General features: G+C 43.8%; 1 protein-coding gene across 1 annotated transcript in view; it reads left to right on the top strand.

The window, feature by feature from the left end:
- The window catches only part of gna13b (guanine nucleotide binding protein (G protein), alpha 13b), a 30,731-nt gene extending 8,302 nt beyond the window's left edge, over nucleotides 1-22,429 (top strand). The window contains exons 2-5 of the mRNA XM_080009865.1: nucleotides 18,981-19,210; nucleotides 20,109-20,159; nucleotides 20,756-20,956; nucleotides 21,424-22,429. Coding sequence (XP_079865991.1) covers nucleotides 18,981-19,210; nucleotides 20,109-20,159; nucleotides 20,756-20,956; nucleotides 21,424-21,804 — 863 coding nt within the window. The 3' untranslated portion in view covers nucleotides 21,805-22,429. The remainder of the gene's footprint in view (nucleotides 1-18,980; nucleotides 19,211-20,108; nucleotides 20,160-20,755; nucleotides 20,957-21,423) is intronic.
- The last annotated feature ends 218 nt before the right edge of the window (nucleotides 22,430-22,647 follow it).

The raw sequence follows: 22,647 nt of genomic DNA, 5'->3' as shown, positions 1-22,647 counted from the left end.
AGTGAGAAGCTGCAGCAGAGGTGAAAGTTTCTCAATAGTAAAGCATTCAGTGCGGTTGTGCCGTGAGCAGTTAGACATTTTGGGAACTAACATTAAATCCTTAAATCCATATGACATTTTTGCTAAAGTTTGCTGTTTTGTTTTTTCAATGCGTATATGCATATGTGACCCACCGCAGACTTCAGGTACATTTGGTGGCTTTGGACATTTTTTTCCCGCATTGATAGTGAATAATGAGAGCTTCAAAACAAGCTGTCACTTGTTCAAATCAAGCAAATATTTTTAAAGCTATGGCTTGTTAATGACGAGTCGGGGAACTATCATCGCAAAAAGTATTAGATTAGTAGATTAGTAGATTATTAGATTAGTATTAGACAACAAAACCCGCAACAATGCGGGTTTTGTTGCGGTGGTAGCATTTGAAAGTAAAGAATCAGAGATTCAATACAAGGTATCACTTGTGCAAATCAAGCAAATATTTTTTTAAAGCTTTGACTTGTTAATGACGAGGGTACGCCAAACTGTTTCTGAGATAATCACCCTCAAAGTTTCCAAAACACTTGGACCCATTCAGCCAGCTCCTTGAATGCAAATTAATTGGAGGACCAACAAAGCCACATGGCTACTTGCCACCCTGCTGCAATCTCGGCATTGTTCTCATGTTTATAGGGAATGTTGAACAGCATCGCGACACACATTTAAAAAAAACAAAAAAAAAAAACCTAACAATTTTAGCAATAATATTAGTCTCTGTTAATCAACCTCGGTGTGTCATTTTATATATAAATGTGCTTATGCCAAATAGCCAAAATTGCCTAGGAATGTTAATAGGTGACCAACCCATATTTAATTTCTGCTGTAGCCTTTTGTCAACTCCTTTCATGTAACTCTCTTCACGATGAATAGCCAAAGTGTACGTCACTTATTTAGACCATGAACTAACCTGTTGAGGGAAGTCTAAACTGTAATGCATCTTGATGTGGTTGCTCGCAGGTTGAACAGGACCACCCAAAGAGAGGTTGAGGTGCTCACAGGTGTTCTTGGAGTCCTTGATCATGGAGATGTAGACCTCCCTCTCCAAGTGCATTTCCTTGTGGTGTAGAAATCTCTTCTTGTAGAAACTTCTTCGGTTACAACAGAGATAAAACAAAAAACCCCACAAAGAAACAAATTTGGACAAATCTCATTTTCCTTCGAGAAAGGTTTTTTTCAACTTATTTGGCGGCTCGTGGCGATTTTAGAAATGCGCAACAAAGCAAGATTTGCTGCTGTGGGTCAAATATGGTGGTGTTGGTGGTAGGAGGTTCACATCATCTGCCAAGGACTGATCCTGCAAAGCCAATCCCTCATTCAGAGCTTGGATCAAAGTTCTTTGGGAGTGAGAGATTAAACAAAAAGAGAGAATTACGAGAACTGGGGCAGTTGAGGGGCCTGTGTTTGAGATGCTGTACAAATATGCAGAACAGCACCCAGATGAAAGTCCAGTCACAGGGGGGGCGTTGCAAGGTAAGAGGAAATGTTAAAATGACCCAGGATGAAGACAAATCCTAATAGTTTCCATAATTGATCCTGCGCATCAAGTACTCATGTATTATGTTTCATTTTCCCAGCAGCCCAGCCTTTTACATCTTTACTCCCATTAGGCGTTCAATGCAAGTTATGGGGGACAAATCCAAAATCTGCATTCATTGCAAAAACGCATTCCACATTTTCCAGTTCATATATGTATGCCTTATCTAATTATTGTAAATTCTTCACTGAGTTCAAAGTCTGACATGTTTGTTTTTTAACCTGTGCTGTCAGTATGCTGGTGATACAACAGAGTATTTGTATGCCATTGTATCTCGAACAGAGTTTGTCTGCAAGTGGAGTTCAACTTCTCAACCTGCAATGCAACTCTTTATTCATTCTTTATTTATCAAGAGCTGCTGCAATAACTCTGTCCTGTGCACGACCCATAGGATGACAAGAGCACAGAACCACCACAAGTCCCCCTCTTTGGAGAACTATCTTACCATATTTGGACTATAAACAACTAATCAGTACTCCAAGAGGGGAGAATTATCTCGGGTGAAACAAATAAACATAGAACCAAACACGTACATGGAAAAACATAAACCACAGACGACAACATAAATCGACAAAGCAGAGTTGATTAAGTCCAGGAAAACTAGAACAGCAATTCGGCATGTGGCCGCTTGTCAGAGTTATGGCAGTAAATGAGGGAGAAAAGGCGAGGAATGTTACCGGGGGGGGTTGGTTCTGGTGTATAAAGTCGATATTATATCATAGTGCCTCCAAGCAGTGGAAAAGGCCCCGAAGCCACCCCTGAGTCCCGCAGCCGTATAGACACTCCACTACCACAGGATAGCCCCGAGCACCCTGCCATGCAGCCACAGAAGATCCCCCCCAGGGAAGCCGGAAGCCCGAGGCGATAACCCACTCCTGAGAGAGCGAGGAGATGTTATTTTTATCGAAATGATCGAGTCTATTTTATTTCAACATAGAGGAAAAATATGGCAATAATAATCGTTACCATTTTATCACCCAGCACTAATTAAAATTGTGCTTTTATTTTCATTGGAGAGATTTAAATATGTGACCCACCGCAGACTTTAGTATCATTTGGCGGCTTTGGACTTTTTTTTTCCGCATCATTTGAAAGTGGAGAAATCAGAGCTTCCACCCAAGGTGTCACTTGTGCAAATCAAATATTTTTAAAGCTATGACTCGTTAATGACAAGGGTGTGGCAAACCGTGGCTACTTAACATACTGCTGAATGGCCTAACACTGCTTTCTTCTTGTGCTTTGAACCTATTTTTGATTTGAAAAAAGCTTTTATTTAACAGTAAAAATATACATGTTTTATAAAAGTGGAATTGTTTTATTTTAAATCACCATTCTTAATGGACTTCATCACGTCATTAACTTCTTACGTTGTAACAACAGGCGTATCGTTGGTCGCCTCTGGTGGTTCTTGAAAATATTCCGTTTCAACGTCACATTCAGGTTGAAATCCACTGTTTGAAATGTTCTCAAAGTCCAGAGTACCGTAATTTCCGGACTATTAAGCCCACCTGAATATAAGCCGCACCCACTGAATTTTAAAAAAATATTTAATTTGAACATAAATAAGCCGCACATGTCCATAAGCCGCAGGTGCCTACCGGTACATTGAAACAAATAAACTTTACACAGGCTTTAACGAAACACGGCTTGTAACAAAAATAAAAAATTAGCGGTAAACAGTAGCCTACCAAGAAAGTCATTGGTCACTATCTTCCTCCTGCTGCGCACTGAAACCACTGAAGTCATCTTTTTCGGTGTCTGAGTTGAATAGCCTCAGAATTGCTTCATCCGATGTTGGATCGTTTTCATTGTCCCTCTCGTCACTTTCATCCGGAGGCAAATTCCCCGCTGAGCTCATGCTCCCCTCTTCAACACGCAGCAGTCATCTGTCATCTGCTCTCTGTGTGTTGACCCAGTCTTCGAGCTCATGTCTTTTTGCACTGAGTCAGTTCCTCACGCTGCTATTTCCAACATTGTATCATCGACTCGTTAAGGCCAAGCTCCCGTGCAGCAGCTCTATTTCCTTTTCCCTCAGCCAGATCGATCGCCTTCAACTTGAAAGCTGCATCATATGCATTTCTTTGTCTTTGCCATGATGAGGGTGACGAAATGACTACCGTAAATGATGGGAAGTTACATTGTTTCACCTTAACCCGTTGGGCAATTTCATTGGTCTAATGAAAGCTTCATGCCGCCAAAAAACTGAGAATCACATAATGTGGGTTTTTTTGCTCAGTTTTTTGGCGGCATGAAGCTTGTGAAAGCGGGAAAAATCCATAAATTAGCCGCGAGGTTCAAAGCTTGGATAAAAAGTAGCGGCTTATAGTCCGGATATTACGGTAATATCAGATTCAGCATCGCTGTCTGAGAACTGACTATCATCGTGGAAAATGAAGTCCAGTGCACACTGCTTAAACTGACTTGGATCTATCGCACTGGTCAGATTAAGGTCTGCGATATGAGTTAGATCTTCCTCTACCTGCTTCTCGTAATCAATAACAACTGAGTTTTCACAGACAAGTGAAACCGGATTCTCATCTTGTTTACCGAATTGATGGTGATGTCACTGACGCGGCCCCTCCACAACTTTGTGTGTGTAAAGCATGTAAGATTTAAAGGTTGAATTCTATCAAAACGGTTTCACATTGTGACTTAACATCACATGGAATATGCATGAAGCCGTCGGCTCATTGCCGATCATCACCCATCCCCTGCAGCTGGATGAAGCAGAGTTCTGTTTGAAATGCATTGCAGCCTGATGCTTGGCAGCGCCCCATCTACCGTGGTGTGAACCTGCCATTAGAGGTAGTCTGTGATCCATGCTGTAATGCTGTCGTAGATCGGCATGTTTGAGAGCTTTAGTTGCAGGAGGGGCTGGATGGTGATTAAGGCACTTAACAAGTCAAATAACATGCCTCTCGAAGTGATCCCTGTGCAGCAGGTAGATAACTGTCTTCCACATCCACAGCGTGTCCTATGTGGAAGTCCCTTAACCCCCCCCGTTCTCACAGGCGGCATCAAATGCTCGCTGACACTTAGCTGTCACTTGTCTCCTACACCTTGCCAATTGTAGGCGTATGCAACTCCACTTGAGCAGTTTCTCATGGTGCACAGGCTATTTTTACCGGACGGACGGAACTCCTTAATATTGTAGACAAACTTTTAAACAAGCCTTTATGAGAAATTAGTCAGTATTCTGCTTTGGCCTATTTCTCACCCTATTTTGATCAGAAGCAAATTTTATGGACTGTTGAGGGTAAATAAGTGATTGTATATTCAAACAATTTAACATTGCTTTCCTGGTGTTCATGCCCTGCATACAGTCTGATTGGTTCCTTGGGTTGTCTCCTCTGCACGTCATGTCTCATTTGCATAGTTGAAAAAAGCTACTTTTTTTTGTTGCAGCACCCTCCCGCTGTCGATTGACGTTGATGATGTAGGTGTCCCTTGGAGTCACTAGCTCGCCAGAACTGTGTTTTTTATTTTTGATAAAGGTATGGAACGAAATGGGGACACTTTCCCTGTGACTCTCTCCCCAATCACCCTCTCCATATGCGTTGTGCACAAAAAAATTATCTTAACACGTCTACGAGTTGTGCACCGTTCCTCGGTGACCTGTCCCCTAACTGTTTTTAGTTGTTTAATTTGGAGGAACTGGGCTCTGCTCTCCATGTTGCTCTCCGACATCCGGGCACACGGAGAGCCGTGTCCACGTCCATGTTCATATCCGGACGATTCACACGTATAATAATATATATATATGATTCCCCTTATTTATGATTCCTGGTTGAAATGTAATCCCTGTGCTTTTTGTAAGCCTTTATCTGTTTTATCCTGTTATTGTAATGCACACTGACCGACAAAAAAACATTGCTCGACTTGTTTGGCTGATGATTCCAGGGGGCAGCGCTACTCACCCGCAACCTGTTCAAACACACTGAGAATCCCGAAATAAGTACGATTCCTTTCTTTTTAAATTTGTATATATGTGACCCACTACAGCAAAAGCCGCCATCTCGCGCATCTCTAAAAGGTTAAAAAAACCCTTTCTTGAAGGAAAATGGAATTTTTCCAGATTAGTGTTCCTTTGTGGTTTTTTTTAATCAACGTATTTTCAAAACAGAGTTTGATTTATAAATAGTAGTAAAATGTTATACCGTGGAGTTAAATATTCCCGTAAGATTACATGGGGAAACGCAGTTCACTTACTCATGGAACACGAGCTGCTGGCGGCAAACACGATCTTCCGGAAGAGAACAGGCAAGAGATGGACCTTCCGAGATCGAGCCACGGGTACGCTTCGACAGTTGGATTACATCCTAGTGAGGAAGAGGTGGAGGAACTCCATCATGAATGCAGAACCATACTCCGCATTCAGTTCTGTGGGCTCAGACCACCGCGTGGTCTCCATGCGGGTGAGACTGAGCCTCAGGGTCCCTAAACCAAGTCCTAAGATCTGGCGGGACTGGAAAGCGTTCTCAAACGACCCTGGCCTTCAAACCAGGTACACGGAGGAGGTGAGGAAGCGTTTCCAGCAGCTGGACAAAGGAGCGGAGTCCAGCAACGAATACATGCGTTTCATTGCTGCGAATGAGGAGGCGGCCAAACTATGTGTGCCCATGATGGAGAGAGTCAGATCCTCCCGGCGATCGAAACACCCTGAGGTAGTAGCGGCGCGAGGGTATGTGGAGGAAGCCCGCCTCAACTATGAGTGGGTACCAACAGTGGAGAGACGTAGGGAGCTGAACGAAGCCAAACCGCTTCTCTTCAACACCTACGACACCATCAAAGGGGAGGAGCTGATGGAGAAAGTGCAGAGAGTGAAGGCAGCGCAAGGTGGACAGAGATATGGGGAGGCCTGGAGGGTAATCAATGAAATGACCGGGAGGAAGAGGACCAAAGAGGGACAGGTCGACGGACACAGTCCTGAGGAGAGGGTGACAACCTGGGCCAGGCACTTCCAGAGGCTGCTGGGAGAGACTGCGGAAGCAGTGGAGGAAGATGTGCCAACAGTCCTCCAAGACCTGGGAATTGATGATGGTCCCTTCACGGCTGGGGAGGTCGCCAGGGCAAAAACCATCATGAAAGTGGGGAAAAGTGCCGGTCCAGATGGTCTACCCCCAGAGCTCCTGAAGAAATGTGATCCCCGACGACATCTTTCTAGATTTCTGCAACCTTGCTCTGCTGCACAATCAGCAGCCTGATATGTGGTCTCTATCGAACATCATCCCAGTGCCCAAAGCTGGAGATCTCTCGAAACCGGACAACTACCGAGGCATTAGCCTGACATGTATCCCTGCAAAGATCTACAATCGCATGATACTGAACAGGATAAGACCTGCCATCGACCCTTATTTGAGGGAGAACCAGAACGGCTTTCGGGAGGGGAGAACAACAACAGCCCAGATCTTGGCACTCAGGAGAATAATTGAGGAGGTGAGGAAGGACAACCTGACTGCAGTTCTGTGCTTCATTGATTTCAAAAAGGCTTTTGACTCGATCCACAGAGGCATGATGGTGAAAATCCTTAAGGTGTATGGACTTCCTCCCAACCTACTCCGAGCAATAGAGACCATGTACGCAGGAACAAGGGCCAAGGTGATGACCCCAGATGGCAACAGCGAGGAGTTTGACATCCTGGCTGGCGTTATGCAAGGGGACACACTAGCCCCCTTCCTCTTCATCATAGTCCTCGATTACGCACTCAGGAAGGCAATCAGTGGGCGAGAGCAGGAACTTGGCTTCACGCTAACACCAAGGAGGTCAAGACGACATCCCGCAGTAGTCCTCACAGACCTTGATTATGCACAAGAACTACTGAAAAGGGTAGAGCTGGAGTGCGCCGAAGTAGGCCTGAGGCTAAACGCCGAGAAAACTGAGGTCGTCACCTATAACGTTCCACCAGAACATCAACCTCTGACTACACCAGGAGGAACTGTGCTGAAAGAAGTCGATGAATTCAGGTACCTGGGTTCATGGGTCAACTCAACTGAGCAAGATCTGAAAGTGAGGAAGGCACCTGCATGGAGGGCCCTGAATGGCATGTCCAGTGTATGGAACTCCAACCTCCCCCGCCAAATCAAACTCAGCTTCTTCTATGCGACAGCAGAGTCTGTTCTCCTCTATGGCAGTGAATGCTGGTCCCTGAAGCCAACCCTAGAAAAGTCCCTGGACGGGTGCTACACCAGGATGTTGCGTGTAGTGCTTAACATCAGCAAGAGTACACATGTAACCAACAGACTTCTGTACGAGGGAATACCAAGGGTGAGCGAGAAGATTGCTGTAAGGAGAATGAGACTAGCAGGACACTGCCAAAGGCACCAGGAGCTGCCAGCCAGCAAACTGGTACTGTGGGAGCAAACACATGGGCACCGGTCACGAGGACGTCCCACTTTAACATATGTGGATGTACTCAAGAATGATGCGGGAGCACAAAGCACCAACGAGCTGGCCAGATGTATGGAGAAAAGGGATGACTGGAAACAACGATGGAGGGCTCGTCTGAGGACGACCTAGAGTGAAAACTCCTGTTGATTAGGAGAAGCGGGCTCTTTGCGGCCCTTAATCTGACCAGTGCGATAGATCCAAGTCAGTTTAAGCAGCGTGCACAGGACTTCATTTTCCACGATGATAGTCAGTTCTCAGACAGCGACGCTGACTGAATCTGATATTATTCCAGACTTGGAGAACATTTCAAACAGCGGATTTCAACCCGAATGTCGCTATGAAACTGAATATTTTCAAGAACCAAAATAAATGGCACTTTAATAAAACATGTATACTCTGTTAAATTAAAGCTTTTTCTAAAACAAAAATATGTTCAACGTTCTCTCAAAACACAAGAACAAAGCAGTGATTGGCCCATTCCACCGGATGTTAGGTAGCCTTGTGGCTTTGGCTACCTCATTTGCATTTTATGAACGAAGCCAAGTCTTTTCAGGGTGATTATCTCAGAAACACAGTTTGCCACACTCTTGTCATTAACAAGTCATAGCTTTAAAAATATTTGCTTGATTTGCACAAGTGACACCTTGTTTAGAAGCTCTGATTCTCCACTTTTAAATAATGCGAAGAAAGAAAAAAAAAGAAGTCGACAGCCACCAAATGACCCTAAAGTATGCGGTGGGTCACACAATTCCTAACTCGCGCTTGCTTGGTACCCGTCACTGTTCGTGTAGTGAACGGGAGATCCTTTCCACAGGTACATTACGTCAATGCCCACACGCAGCTTGCGATCCGTTCTCCCAGTGATCCGGCATTAAAGGTTCACTGTTTCTCCTAAGAAAAGACATACAAAGTATTTTTATTGTAATTGAATGAAACCAAAAAAGACGCTGTGCGTAATGGAAACGCTTTCTCGGTCACTGCAATGCCAAGCGAGCTGTATTATACAGCTCTTTGATTTTCTTTTCAGAATCAGTTTATTTTGCCAAGTACATTTCCACACTCAAGGAATTTTTCATAAGATTGGTGTATTGCTCAACAGACAATTGGCATAAACATTCGTAATACATCGTGGTGTACATTGTAGTTACATGTTATCATGTAACTACAATGTAAACATGACTGTATACCAAAACTCATACCTTTCAAATATGATATTGCCCAGCCACCCTAGCACATTAAAAGCACACACAATGTCATATGCGCACGTCTTCTTTTGGGTTCTTTTCATTCAACATGGCTTTTGCGTCCATGCAAATATAACGTATAATTCATGCTAATTCAAGCCTTTTACAAAAAATAACCTAAGGAAACAGAATCATATCAAAGAGGTTCACAGACCTTGACCTAAATCTACTCTACCTACTCCTAGGATGGAGTTGTAGCAGCAGAGGTGAAGCAGGCGTGCAAAAAAATGGTTTTGTGTGTGAGCACTATGTGCTAGGGATGGGGCAAAATATCGATACTGGAATAGTAGTGTAATGATTCTGTTCTACTTATAAATTAGTATAAATTAAGCTGCTGCGGAAGACTGGCTGATCTAACATTACAAGTGATGTTGCTTTCACGCCTTTGAACCGACAACCTAACACTTCTCCCTCGTGTTCTTTCCTCCTGACTCCGTCGCGCCACACACACCCCCACACCAGATTGCGCATGCACATTCCCTCTCGCAAGACTTGTGAACCGCCCACAGTAACCAACGCATCCAGGGTCATACAACATATTATTTATTACTATATCAGAATCACAATATATAAGATATACCTATATGCCGTAAAGTAACAAAATATTTGCGATTCCCTTTTTCTTTTATGAAATATCTATTTGACGGTAAGCAATGCCAATTTTAGAATCAGAATTCATCAGGTACACTTACATATACTAGGAAATATTTTATGGTGAGGTTTGGTGCACTTGAGTATAGACCATAAGTAAAAAAAGGCTTAATAAATTATGATTAGGAAAAAGAAAAAAAAAAAAGTGAAGGGCCCACATATCTGGTGGCCTGCAGCGTTGGCTCGGGGGGGGGGGCTGCTGGCATCCAGTTGCCCTTGCGCTGAGCACACTTTGCTATGTGGATGGATGCTCGGGGCTTGCGACTAAATGGGGCGTCTTGCCGGTTGTGGTGGGGCAGGCCTCGCCCTTGAGCGCGTGGGCATGGGGGCCCTGCTGGCTTGCCTGTGGGGCGGGTGGTTCAGGCGGGGCGTCACTCTGTCGACGTGGGACTTGGCTCAGGGCCTGGGGTGCGCGGCTGGCGTCCACGGCCCATGTTCTGTGGCTGAGTCTTGTGCCTGCACGTGGGGGACGGTTGTATGTGTTCATCTCAGGTGTTCTGGGTCTCCTCGCGTGCTCCGGGACTGGGTTATGCTCCTCGGGCGGGGCGTGGGTGTTGCTCTGCAGACTTCTGGCTTCTGGCGCTGGGTGTTCTTCTGTGGCTGCAGGGCTGGGTGCTCGGGACTTTCCTGCGGCCGTGTGGTGGCTGTACGGCCGCGGGCCTCAGTGGGTGGCTCCAGGGCCTTTTCCGCTGCTTGGAGGCCCTATGATTATACACCAGAGACAATTGGGACAAGTCCCGCACACATTGGTGGACACTTAACACGCACACATATCACACACAAAGATACAGGGGGACTCATCACAGGCGCGCACACACACCACCAGCACCTGCTTTGAACACACCCCCAACACCCTCCTGGTTACATCCCTCTCTCATTTACTGTCATAACTATGACAGGAAGAGGCCATGTGCCGAATTGCTGTTCCAGTTTTCCTGGACTTAATAAACTGTTGTCGATACATGTTGTCGTCTGATGTTTCTATGTTTGTTTTTCCATGTACATGTTGTTTAGGTTCTGTGTTTATTTGTCTCACCTGTGGTGATTCTCCCCCGTCTTAATTGTTTATAGACCAAAACATGGTAAGATAGTTATCCAATGAGGGGGATTGGTTGCGGTTCTGTGTAACAAAAACCTGTGCTCTTGTCATCCCACAGGTCGTCCACAGGACAGAGTTGTTGCAGCAGTTATTCATGATTTAAAGAATGAATAAAGCGTTGCATTGCAGGTTGAGAAGTTGAACTCCACTTGGCAGACTAACTCTGTCCTAGATGCAATGGCATCTAAATGCTGTGTTGTATGCCCAGCATGCTGATAGCACAGGAAGAATAATACAATTAAAATTAACTCAGCGATCCTTGCGTGAGGTTGCAGGACTGTTTTCCCTTCGGTCAATGATAATATAACTAATCTATGATTTTCATTGCTGACATCTACGTGGTGCTTGTTATAATGGTTGTACTCTCTCACGTGTGTGAATTGACGTCGATATGAAGCGTCCACCGCATAAAATGTTAGTTTCTAAAGAGATTAGATGGAGCCCCCTCCCATTCTCTCCTCTTGTAAAAAAAATTCAGCAGTGGCAGTCATATTTTGTACCGGCACTGCTAGATGCTTATAGGGGAAACACTGCCCAATGGCTTACCTATGCAGCCATCAGCCAACAATTACGGGTTCTCTTGCTCAAGGATGCTTCAGCATGCTACCAAGAGGAGCCCGGGATTGAATCGGAAGCTTTCATATTGCTGGCTACCCACTCTACCTCCTGAGCTACTGCCCCCTGTCCAATTAAGTGGACAGTTCACAGATGTCACAGGTGTATAAGGACGCATTGACATAGGACCGGCAAGGCCACATTCAGAGATGGTCAGGGACACATGGCGACATTGATTTTTGAGTTAGGATGCACGTGTTGCTGACCACATTGAAGGACTGCTTTTTCAACTACGTAAGCAGATATAATAATTTGTTTTATTTATACCTTTTAAAAACAGCGTTTACAAAGTGCTTTGACAGAGAAATAAAAGCAGTTTCCAAATCTTGAAATTAAAAGGCAAAGGAACATTAATAAACAAATTTATCAAATTGTAAAAGCAGATTAAAAGACAAAAAAACAAAAGAAGCAACATGATTATAAGAGATGGAAATAAAAGGGAAAATATAAATACAGTGGTACCTCGACTTACAACTGCATCTACCTACCATGGGGGATGGTAGCTCAGGCGGTAGAGCTGGTGGTCTAGTGATCTAAAGGTTGCAGGCTCCTCCTGCTAACATGCTGTAGTGTCCTTGAGCAAGACACTTAACCCCTAATTGCTCCTGATGGCTGCGACCGTCAGTGATTGAACAATTGTAAGTCGCTTTGGATAAAAGCGTCCGCTAAATGTAATGTAATAAACCTACGACTAATCCAAGATACAAGTAGTGATAGTCACGAAAATTTGTTTCAACTTGCAACCGACTGCTGATATGACCGTGGAAATTTGCAGTTGGCGCATCGGTGGCCAGTCAGCAGTCAGGGCAGTCAGTCAGCAGGCGACCTACATTGCATGTGCACATAGTTCGTGGCTTATCGATATTTTTTTTTTCATATTTACTGTGTTTGTGCTGTGTATTTTTGTTTATTTTCACCCTTCATGATTTCATAATTCATATGGGGAAAAATTGCTTCGAAATAAGACTTTCAACATACGACCGTTCTTATAGAACGAATTAGTCATAAGTCAAGGTACCACTGTATATACATAAAATATAAATTTGATAAAGAAAGGGTGCGACATCACATAAAAGCAGATCTATAAAAATGGGTTTTGAGAAATGATTTAAAAAGTCACTGACTCTTCTAGCCGAATCTCCTCAGGCAGGTCGTTCCAAAGTCGAGGGGCCCTGACAGAAAAGGCATGGTGACCTTGAGTTTTACGTCTAGACTTTAGAACAGCCAGAAGGGCCCTGCCTGAGGATCTGAGGCTGCGCACTGGCTCATATGGGGTCAACATATTTTTTATGTAGCTTGGAGTTTGACCTAGACATGCTTTAAAAGTGATGAGTAAAATCTTAGAATCAATTCTGAACCGAACAGGGCGCCAATGGAGACAAGCCAGGACTGGGGTGATGTAATATCGTCTTTTGGAACCGGTCAGAAGCCTAGCTGCTGTGTTCTGAACCAGTTGGAGGCGAGAGAGTGACTTTTGGTTGATGCCGGAAAGGAGGGCGTAGTGAAGTTGTGAGAAAATGAGGGCGTGAATTACTTTTTCCATGTCGCCGCGTGATTAGTATTTGGTTTGATTCTTGAAATGGTTCTCAGTGGAAGACAGTTTTTTTTAATTTGTTGTTCAAAGTTTAGGTCAGAGTCAAACAGTACTCCCAAGTTTCTGGCAACAGACTTAATATTTGACAGGGTGCCAAGGCCACTCTCAATATGACTGGAAGAATTTGGTGGTGTGAACAGTATGATTTCTGATTTGGAATTATGAGTTCTTTGCCATCCAACGGTTGATATCATTGAGACGATCTACAACAGCAGCTAGGCTGTTTGGGTCACCAGGTTCCAGGGAAAGGTATGTGACCCAAAAACCCACTATCGCTCGCATTTCTAAAATCGCCAGGAGCAGCCAAATAAGTTGAAAAATCCTTTCTAAAAGGAAAATTTCATTTTTCCAGATTTGTGTTCCTTTGTGGTTTTTTTTTTTTTTTTTTTTTAATCAACATATTTTCAAAACGAGTTTGATTTACAAATAGTAGATAAATGTTAAACTGTGGAGTTAAATATTTCCATTATATTACATGGGGTAAGACGTGATCGTTTCCCTTAAAGTGACTGTTCAGGTGAAGATCATTCCTCCATATTCTATGTGATGTGAAGTCACAATGTTAAACCGTTTTGAGAGAGTTAAACCTTTAAATCTTACTACTTTTACGCACACACGGAGACGTTATTGTGGAGGGGGCGTACACCAACGTATACCACCGAAGCACTAATGCTGATGTCACTTCCGTAAACAAGACGAGGATCCTGTTTCACTTGTCTGTGAAACTTTCATCTCTTTATTGCTATGGATTACGAGAAGCGGGTGGTGTAAGATCTAAATCATATCGCGGACCTTAATCAGTGCGAGAGATCCAAGTCAGTGTAAGCAGAGCGTACTGGACTTAATTTTCTGTGATGATATTCAGTTCTCCGAAAGCGATACTGAATCTGATACAGACATTATCCTGGATTTGAAGAACATTTCAAGCAGCAGATTTCAACCTGTGACAATGAAACTGAATATTTTCAAGAACCACCGGAGGAGACCGACGATACGCCCGATGTTACAACAGAAGAAGTTGATGAAGTCAGTTGAGCTTGGTGATACAGGTTATGAACAAGTAGTAAAGCATAAGATTCTCAATTTTACCTTCAAATGCAGCCAGGTTCTAAAAGAAAATAAAAAGAGGCCCCAAATAGGCTCTCAGGGTGTAGCTGGGGTAGGGTTGGGGTTAGCCCACATAACTCCATGAACTTTGAAGATATTTGGCGTAGGCACATTTTTATATTAAATGACGTGCCGAGGCTGATATACAGAGACTCATATTATTGATAGACTGTACATTCACCAGCCACTTTATTAGGTACACCTGTTAAATTGCATGTTAACACAAATAGCTAATCAGCCAATCACATGGCAGCAACTCATTGCATTTAGGCATATAGACATGGCAAGGATGACTTGCTGAAGTTCAAACCGAGCATCAGAATGGGGAAGAAAGGGGATTTAAGTGACTTTGAACGTGGCATTGTCGTTGGTGCTAGACGGGCTGGTCTGACTTACTGTGTTTTTCACACACAACCATGTCTAGGGTTTACAGAGAAAAAGGTCTGAAAAAGAGAAAATATCCAGTGAGCGGCAGTTGTGTGGACGAAAATGCCTTGATGTCAGGAGAATGGGCAGACTGGTTCGAGATGATAGAAAGGCAACTAACTCAAATAACCACTCGTTACTACTAAGGTATGCAGAATACCATCTCTGAACGCACAACACATCGAACCGAAGCAGATGGGTACAGCAGGAGAAGACCACACCGGGTGCCACACCTGTCAGCTAAGAACAGGAAACGGAGGCTACAATTCGCACAGGCTCACCAAAAATTGACAATAGATTGGAAAAACATTGCCTGGTTTGATGAGTCTCGATTTCCGCTGCAACATTCGGATGGTAGGGTCAGAATTTGCCGTAAACAGCATGAAAGCATGGATCCATCCTACCTTGTATCAAGGGTTCAGGCTGGTGGTGTAATGGTGTGGGGGATATTTGTATAGATATTTTCTTGGCACACTTTGGGCCCCTTAGTACCAATTGAGCATGGTTTAAACACTACAGCATACCTGAGTATTGTTGCTGACCATGTCCATCCCTTTATAACCACAGTGTACCCATCTTCTGATGGCTACTTCCAGCAGGATAATGCACCATGTCACAAAGCTCAAATCATCTCAAATTGGTTTCTTGAACATGACAATGAGTTCACTGTACTCCAATGGCCTGCACAGTCACCAGATCTCCATCCAATAGAGCACCTATGGGATGTGGTGGAACGGGAGATTCGCATCATGGATGTGCAGCCGACAAATCTGCAGCAACTGTGTGATGCTATCATGTCAATATGAATCAAAATCTCTGAGGAATGTTTCCAACACCTTGTTGAATCTTTGCCACGAAGACTTAAGGCAGTTCTGAAGGCAAAAGGGGGTCCAACCCGGTACTAGCGAGTTAATACCTAATAAAGTGGCCAGTGAGTGTACATTTTGTTGTGTTGTCCGCACTTTTAATCTCTTAAATAATTCTACTTTTGTAAAACATGTATATTCTTACTGTTAAATAAATGCCCTTTTTTTTAAAACAAACGATGTGTCGATGACGCTGTTCAACATTACCTCAAAACACAAGAACAATTGAGAGTGCCCCATTCAGCAGTGTGCCAAGTGACAACTAGCCAGGCTGTGTTGGTCCGCCAACCATTTGCATTCTGGGAGCTGACTGAATAAAGCCAAGTGTGGGGAAAACTTTGAAGGTGATATCTCAGTCAAGGCCAAGTCATAGCTCGAAAAAATATTTGCTTGATTTGCACAAGTGACACCTTGTTTTGAAGCTCTGATTCTTCACTTTCAAATGGTGCAACAAAAGGTCAAAAGCCACCAAATGTACCTAAAGTCTGCAGTGGGTCACTTATGTGTGTAGTCTGTGTAGCAATGAAAAAAGCAATGATAATTTGGCCAAGAGGCAGCACATAGATTGAAAATAAGATTGGACCTAACACGGAAGCTTGCGCTACACCACAGGTAATTTGAGCTGCAGAGGATGAGTCGTTACCTATGGAGACTTCAAAGGTTCTTTCTAAGAAGTCGGAATAAAACCAGGCAAGTGCAGTGTCCTTGATGCCAACCCAGGTGTTATGACGGTCAATTAAAACAGTGTGATCTACCGTGTCAAAGGCTGCACTTAGAGATAAAATCATTTAAATTGCACTATCCCACTATTGCACTATCCCGCCTATCGGCTGCTAAAAGGATATTGTTGGTTACTTTGAGGAGGGCAATTTCTGTGCTATGTAAAGGTCTAAAACAAGATTGTAATTTAAGATGTTGACACATATAAGCCAAAAGCTGGGTTTCTTCTCTAGAACCTTTGATTGAAATGAAAGTTTAGAAATGGGCCTAAAATTGTTAACAGATGGATCAAGGTTTGGTTTCTTCAAAGAGGATGGACCACAGCAAGTTGGAAAGCAGAAGGAAAAATGATGGTGACAGTTTCACAATTGCTAAAATATCGGTTAATGACCCTACTAGCATGTATAGGTTGGTCAGTGGGTGAAAGTTCCTGTCTTATAGCAGCTTTTTCCAAAAAAAAGTAAAAACTCCTCACATATCTCTGGTGCCGCCTTAAGATGGCAGGGAGAGGAAGTGGTGACTGAGTATTACCGTAAATAAAATTCTGGAGTTGTAATGGTTTGCAACAATCAGGTTTGAGAAGAAAGTTGCTCTTGCTTCTTTAACTGTCCTCGGATAATTGTGCATAACGTCTGATCTCTTAAAATATGTTTAAAACACGCTTATTCCATTTCCGTTCCTTTCTCCTACAGTTTCTCTTTAGGGCCTAGGTGGATTAATTTAGCCAGGGCTGTGATGTTTTATTTGACTTTGTGTCCTTGTAAGGGGTGACAGTCCTGGACAGTCAAGACACGTGTCATCAAAATGGGAGATAAGCTTCTCTTTGTTAACATCTGGATAAAAGGCAGTTAAAGGTGAGTGAGGTTAAGAGTCAAGGACGGCCATAAAATCAGTAGGAAATGAGTGGTGCAGCAGACATTTATGTTAAAATCACCTGAAATCTGAATTTTGTCATAATTTGACAATTATGCAGATAGCAGCAGTGGAAGGTAACAGAGGTTGTTTAGGAGCTTGAATTATATTGTTATGATAAGCATTAAGGGGTTGTGTTAATGCGCGTGCTACCATAGGTCTATGAACGGAAATGATGGTGGAAGGCGTAACAGTCCTGTTTAGGAGAGATGAGTGGGCTGCAGGAGTCGGGGATGGAGGAGGTGGCTGTATAGTGAATGGGTGTGTCACTGATTGTCGGGAGGTGAATGCGTTGCAGGAGAGCAGTGTGAGTCCAATGTATATGGAAATGTTTATTTTAAACACTTTATGAGGCTGACCAAATCATCTTTAGGTTTCTTTGATTCCTGCGTTTTAAGGTCGTTGGTGCCCACATGCACCTCAACAGCAAAGGCTGGCGGGTGCTGGTTAAGCAGCTGCGGGATAGTGATGTTAATGTCCGCGATGCTTGCACCTGGGTGGCAGGAAGTGCGGCCCCTGTTGATCTGGACATGACGGACCATGGATGACCCAACGACCAGCAGGATGGAACAGCCAGCACCACTGTCTCCCACAGCCGCCTCGGAGTCCCAGGGTGCCCACCAACAGAGTAGCAAGGCAGAGGTCCTGCGTGGTGATGAGAAGGCTGGTGGCGGTGGTGGGGAGCGTGCCTCGCTTAGCGATGGACCGACTCCTGGATGGACCGTCCAGGCATGGAACCGGAGGAGGGTGGCAGCAGTGGCGAGTGTCTGGGGGCCCTCCATGCCACCATTGACTGCACCCCCCCCCCGGGAATTCCTGCATATCCCTGACATCGACTGTGGGCTCCAGGCTTGAAAACTGTTATCCAGCCGGAGAGTCTTGGCATGGAGCGCCACAAGGAGCGCTCGCATCGCTGGCCACTGTGCTTGTGTGAGAGAATGATGTGAGACAGTGTGAAATGTGACGTAATTTTAATCTATCTTGTAAGAGTTATTTTCGTTTTGTTACTATAGAGTCCAATCACATTAGGGATGTAACGGCAGGGCTCAAGTAAACTTATTCGGGCAAGTGAGTGGAAATAGAGTTGTCCGATCGGGCAAGTGAAAAATATTGGGTGAATATTTACTCGAGGGCCTGTATTTATCAAAAATCAAGACAAGCAAAAAACATCGCGAAAATTCTCAGTGACGCAAATTCTGACTTGGCTTTTGGAGAGGTTGAAAGCTGTCCTAACCCATTAGCAGTTCCCAGCTGCTTTACACAAGGCCACAAGATTTCCACTCTAAACAAGAATAAAAAATGATTTAATATGTATCCAAACAATTTCTTTTTAATAAGTTGATTCTTTTCAAGCATTGCCGAACCATCTATCCTCCTCCGGAACGTATTCACTTGCCTATTAAGCACATTAATAATTTCACGCTTGTCCGTGAAAAACATCAACTTATTGAAAGATATTGTTTATATAGAGATGGAATCATTTTTGTGATTGAATCTTGTAAGGGGGCCGTTCGCAACGTTGAAGATCCGATTCACGAAGGTCTTGTAACTAAAGGTCTTTGAGCCACCAGGAAGTTGCAACTTTCCAACCGTGATAATTCACGTCCATTACAGCTTTGCATCACATTGCCCTTATGATGCTGTACTGGCGATGATATAAATATTAATTTCCTCTCCGCTCAATGCAATCATCATTGCTCTATAATTGACAGGTGCACAATGAGTGGTCTCCGTCTGTATTTTTATAGGCTTTCATAAATAATACCTCCTCCCTTGTCCCCCCTACCAGGCATACGGGTGCTAGTAGATGCACGGGAGAAGCTGCACATACCATGGGGCAACCCATCCAACCAGCGACACGGAGACACCATGATGGCATTCGACACCCGCTCGGTAATGGCCAGTGGCCATGGCATGGTTGAGAACAAAGTCTTCCAGCACTACCTGCCTTCAATCCGGGCCCTCTGGGCCGATAAGGGCATCCAGCACGCCTACGACCGCCGCAGGGAGTTTCAGCTGGTAAATTTGCTTTAACTTGGCTGCTACATGAAGTTTGGAAATTTGTTCCCCTTTTCCTATATGAAAAGATTCATTTTATTTTTTAACCCAGGCCTTATTGCAGTGTAACAATCTATAATAACCTATAAATCAGTACAACTTTAATCTGGTTATACCACACAATGAACATTGATAGTTACCACAATTTCTACATGTTGGCCACTAGATGGCAGCGTGGGAACCTGAAAGTTGATGCATTTAAACAGTATTATTGGCAACTTCGCCAATTTACGTTGTACAGTGATGAGAGTTGGATTATTCTTCACATAAACATCTACAGAAATGTTACTTCGGACTTGACATCGGCTCATTAATTCAGACTTTTTAAGAGAGGAGGGACTCATGTTGGGTTTTCTCTGTATCTTGGAGACAAGCTTCCCATCAGGGGTCTGTCTTGATCACAGGAGAGAATGCAGTTCTAGGTAAAAGCGTGGGGGTTTGTTGATTCAGCCTCGATGGAGATAACAAAATGAGCCATATGGTCATCTTGTCTGTCTTCGTTTTGTACCGATTGGCATCTTTATTGTTGGGAACGCAGAGAAGTGAGGGGGTTCCTACCCCTTCCTGTGAGTCTCTAAGGAAGAGAGTCTAGGGAAGGCAGTCCTGTCTGTGTACGCTTCAACAGCCAACACCTCTGCCCTCAAATTCCCATCTCACTAGATACACCCTCTGTCTTTGAATGGTGTTCTCAAAGATGGAAAGATACTAGAAAAACAGAGTAAATTAAGTATGTCTTCTTACCTGCCACTAGGGGGATGTTAAAGGATAAAGCAGTTAGTGTGCGCTGTCGTTCTCTTTAAATATGGTTAATGTAGGTGCTGGGACAGTCTTAACTCTCTCGATCTCTTTTTTTCCTCAGGGGGAGTCGGTCAAATATTTCCTGGACAATTTGGAAAAGCTCGGGCAGTCGGTATGTTTGTTTCTCTCACCATGGCTCTAAAGGAGAAGAAAAACAGTTTATTTTTCCAGCTTTCTTCCTCCCGGTTAATATCCATACGTGTGTGTGTGCGCACTTAAATCCACCTTTTGTTTTCACAAATCTGAAATAGGTTTTTACATGCTATTTAAGATCAATATAATTACACAAACCATTCACAATGTGTTTTTATTCAAGTTCTGATATGCACCGGTTATGTCTGTCAAAGACACAGTATGTTAATGTTAATTCCAAGCTTTTGGAACACACCATAGTGTCAGAAGCTGTGAATTGTCTCTTTTAGCTGATTACTGAAATAAAAAAACACTGCTGTTCCAATGTTAATGGTTGGGAGTTTGTCTTTTGTCAAAAAAAACAAACTTTTTTACACAAATTATTTTGAAAATAAAAAAATGACCCCCGACAGTACCTCCGGTTGAAGACCATTGCATCAAATTACATGTTTGCTATATGTTTTGTTATGACTGGCAAATTTGGATAAACAAGGTTCTATTGTATCTCCCTTGATCCTCAACCTCTGTCTCTCCACCCACACTGTCTCCTTCCCTCTTTTCTCCTTTCACTTGAAGGACTACCTTCCCAGCCAGCAAGACATCCTTCTAGCTCGCAAGCCCACCAAGGGCATCCACGAGTACGACTTTGAGATCAAGAACGTGCCCTTCAAAATCGTGGATGTGGGCGGGCAGCGTTCAGAGCGACGGCGCTGGTTTGAGTGCTTTGACTCAGTGACATCCATCCTCTTCCTCGTCTCATCGTCAGAGTACGATCAGGTGTGTCTACTCGTTCAGCAACGAAGCTGCCACATATTTACACACAAGGCCAAGCCTATGACAATTCTCAAGGGATAGAGTTGTCTTTTCAGCAAACAGACAACACAACAGTCAATAGTGTCTGTTTAATTAACCGACTCAGATCTTGCTTTAAAAGTGGTAAATACGGAATGACATGGAATTGCATGGAACCATCTGTAGTTCAACTCTACTCGACTATCTTTACATTTTCTGAATCGTTTGCTCTCCTGGAATGCTGGAGACCATCACAGAGAAGGAGTTTGTGGAGATGTTTTTCTAATTAAGTGTGTATTGATTTTTACACTTTGCGAGTAAATAACATAGTATTATTCATCAGTTTGTTTCAGGCAGGCTTAAAACCACTCGTAGTCATTCAAGTCTGTCGAGGTCACTGGCAGCCTTTCGATTCCACGCCTTCATATTTGCAGTGAATCTCATCGTCACAGGTGCTGATGGAAGACCGCCAGACCAACCGGCTGAGCGAGTCCCTGAACATCTTCGAGACCATTGTCAACAACCGTGTCTTTGGCAACGTCTCCATCATACTGTTCCTCAACAAGACGGACCTACTAGCGGAGAAGGTGGCACACGGCGTGTCGATCAGGGACTACTTCCCCGAGTTCTCGGGCGACGCAGCCAGCCTGGCAGATGTGCAGCGCTTCCTGGTGGAGTGTTTTCGCGGCAAGCGGCGCGAGCAGCAGGCACCGCAGAAGCCGCTCTACCACCACTTCACCACAGCCATCAACACAGAGAACATCCGTCTGGTGTTCCGTGACGTCAAGGACACCATCCTCCACGACAACCTCAAACAGCTCATGCTGCAATGAGGAAATGCGTGCCACGGAGGCCATTGTTTTTTGACTGTGCAAGGCCCCTCCACTGGGACTTCAAATGGCGGCCTTAGACCCTCCTTTTTTTTGTTTATACCAGCTCCACAGATCATTTTAAAAAACACTGCTTTTTTCCTGGCTTGTCTTCAGCACCTATATGGATCTCCTTCAATTTCCGTCTTTACTGTCTCCATTACGAACACATAATGCCTTTTTTCCGCTGTTGCCAAGACTGTGTCTGTGTGCTTATTTGAGAGACTAGAATGTGTAAACGGACACGTGATGGTATTGAAAAAAATCACCAACGATGGTTTCAACGGATTGTTTTCTGCCTCGTCCATTTGCAGGAAAAAGAAAAAGCTGTTTTCTTCTTTCTAAGTCCTCTGTTTCTGTCACTAGTGTTTCAATATGTTTTTTGTTTATCATTTTCGCTGAGACGACCTGATTACATACACACAAACTGCTCCAAGCCTTGTTTTGCCGAGAAGACTGTAAGCCGGAGTCCATGCCAGGCCTTCTAGTTTTCTATAAAAAAAATTCCAGTAAGGGCTAGTCTACCAGCTGATGTTAACAGCTCTACAAACATACGTACCTATCATTAACTTATGCTTATATTATAGAATATGGGGGTGGGTGAAATAAAGAGGAGGGAGGGCTAGGGTTTCAGTCAGTTCAAAGGGTGCAGGGTGAACTGAAAACACAGCATTTGAAAATCCCCTGCAAGAAAAAGGTGTTCCATCAATCGTCCATACTGGAAAACGTCACAGTTTCACCTAACTGATTCTCAGGACACATTTTTAACCACTTTTGTTTTTCGGTTTTTGGAACGATTCTTATTTA

This window comes from Zeus faber (genome assembly GCF_960531495.2).
Source record: "Zeus faber genome assembly, chromosome: 11".
Taxonomy (NCBI): domain Eukaryota; kingdom Metazoa; phylum Chordata; class Actinopteri; order Zeiformes; family Zeidae; genus Zeus; species Zeus faber.
This window is presented reverse-complemented; position numbering and strand designations above follow the sequence as displayed.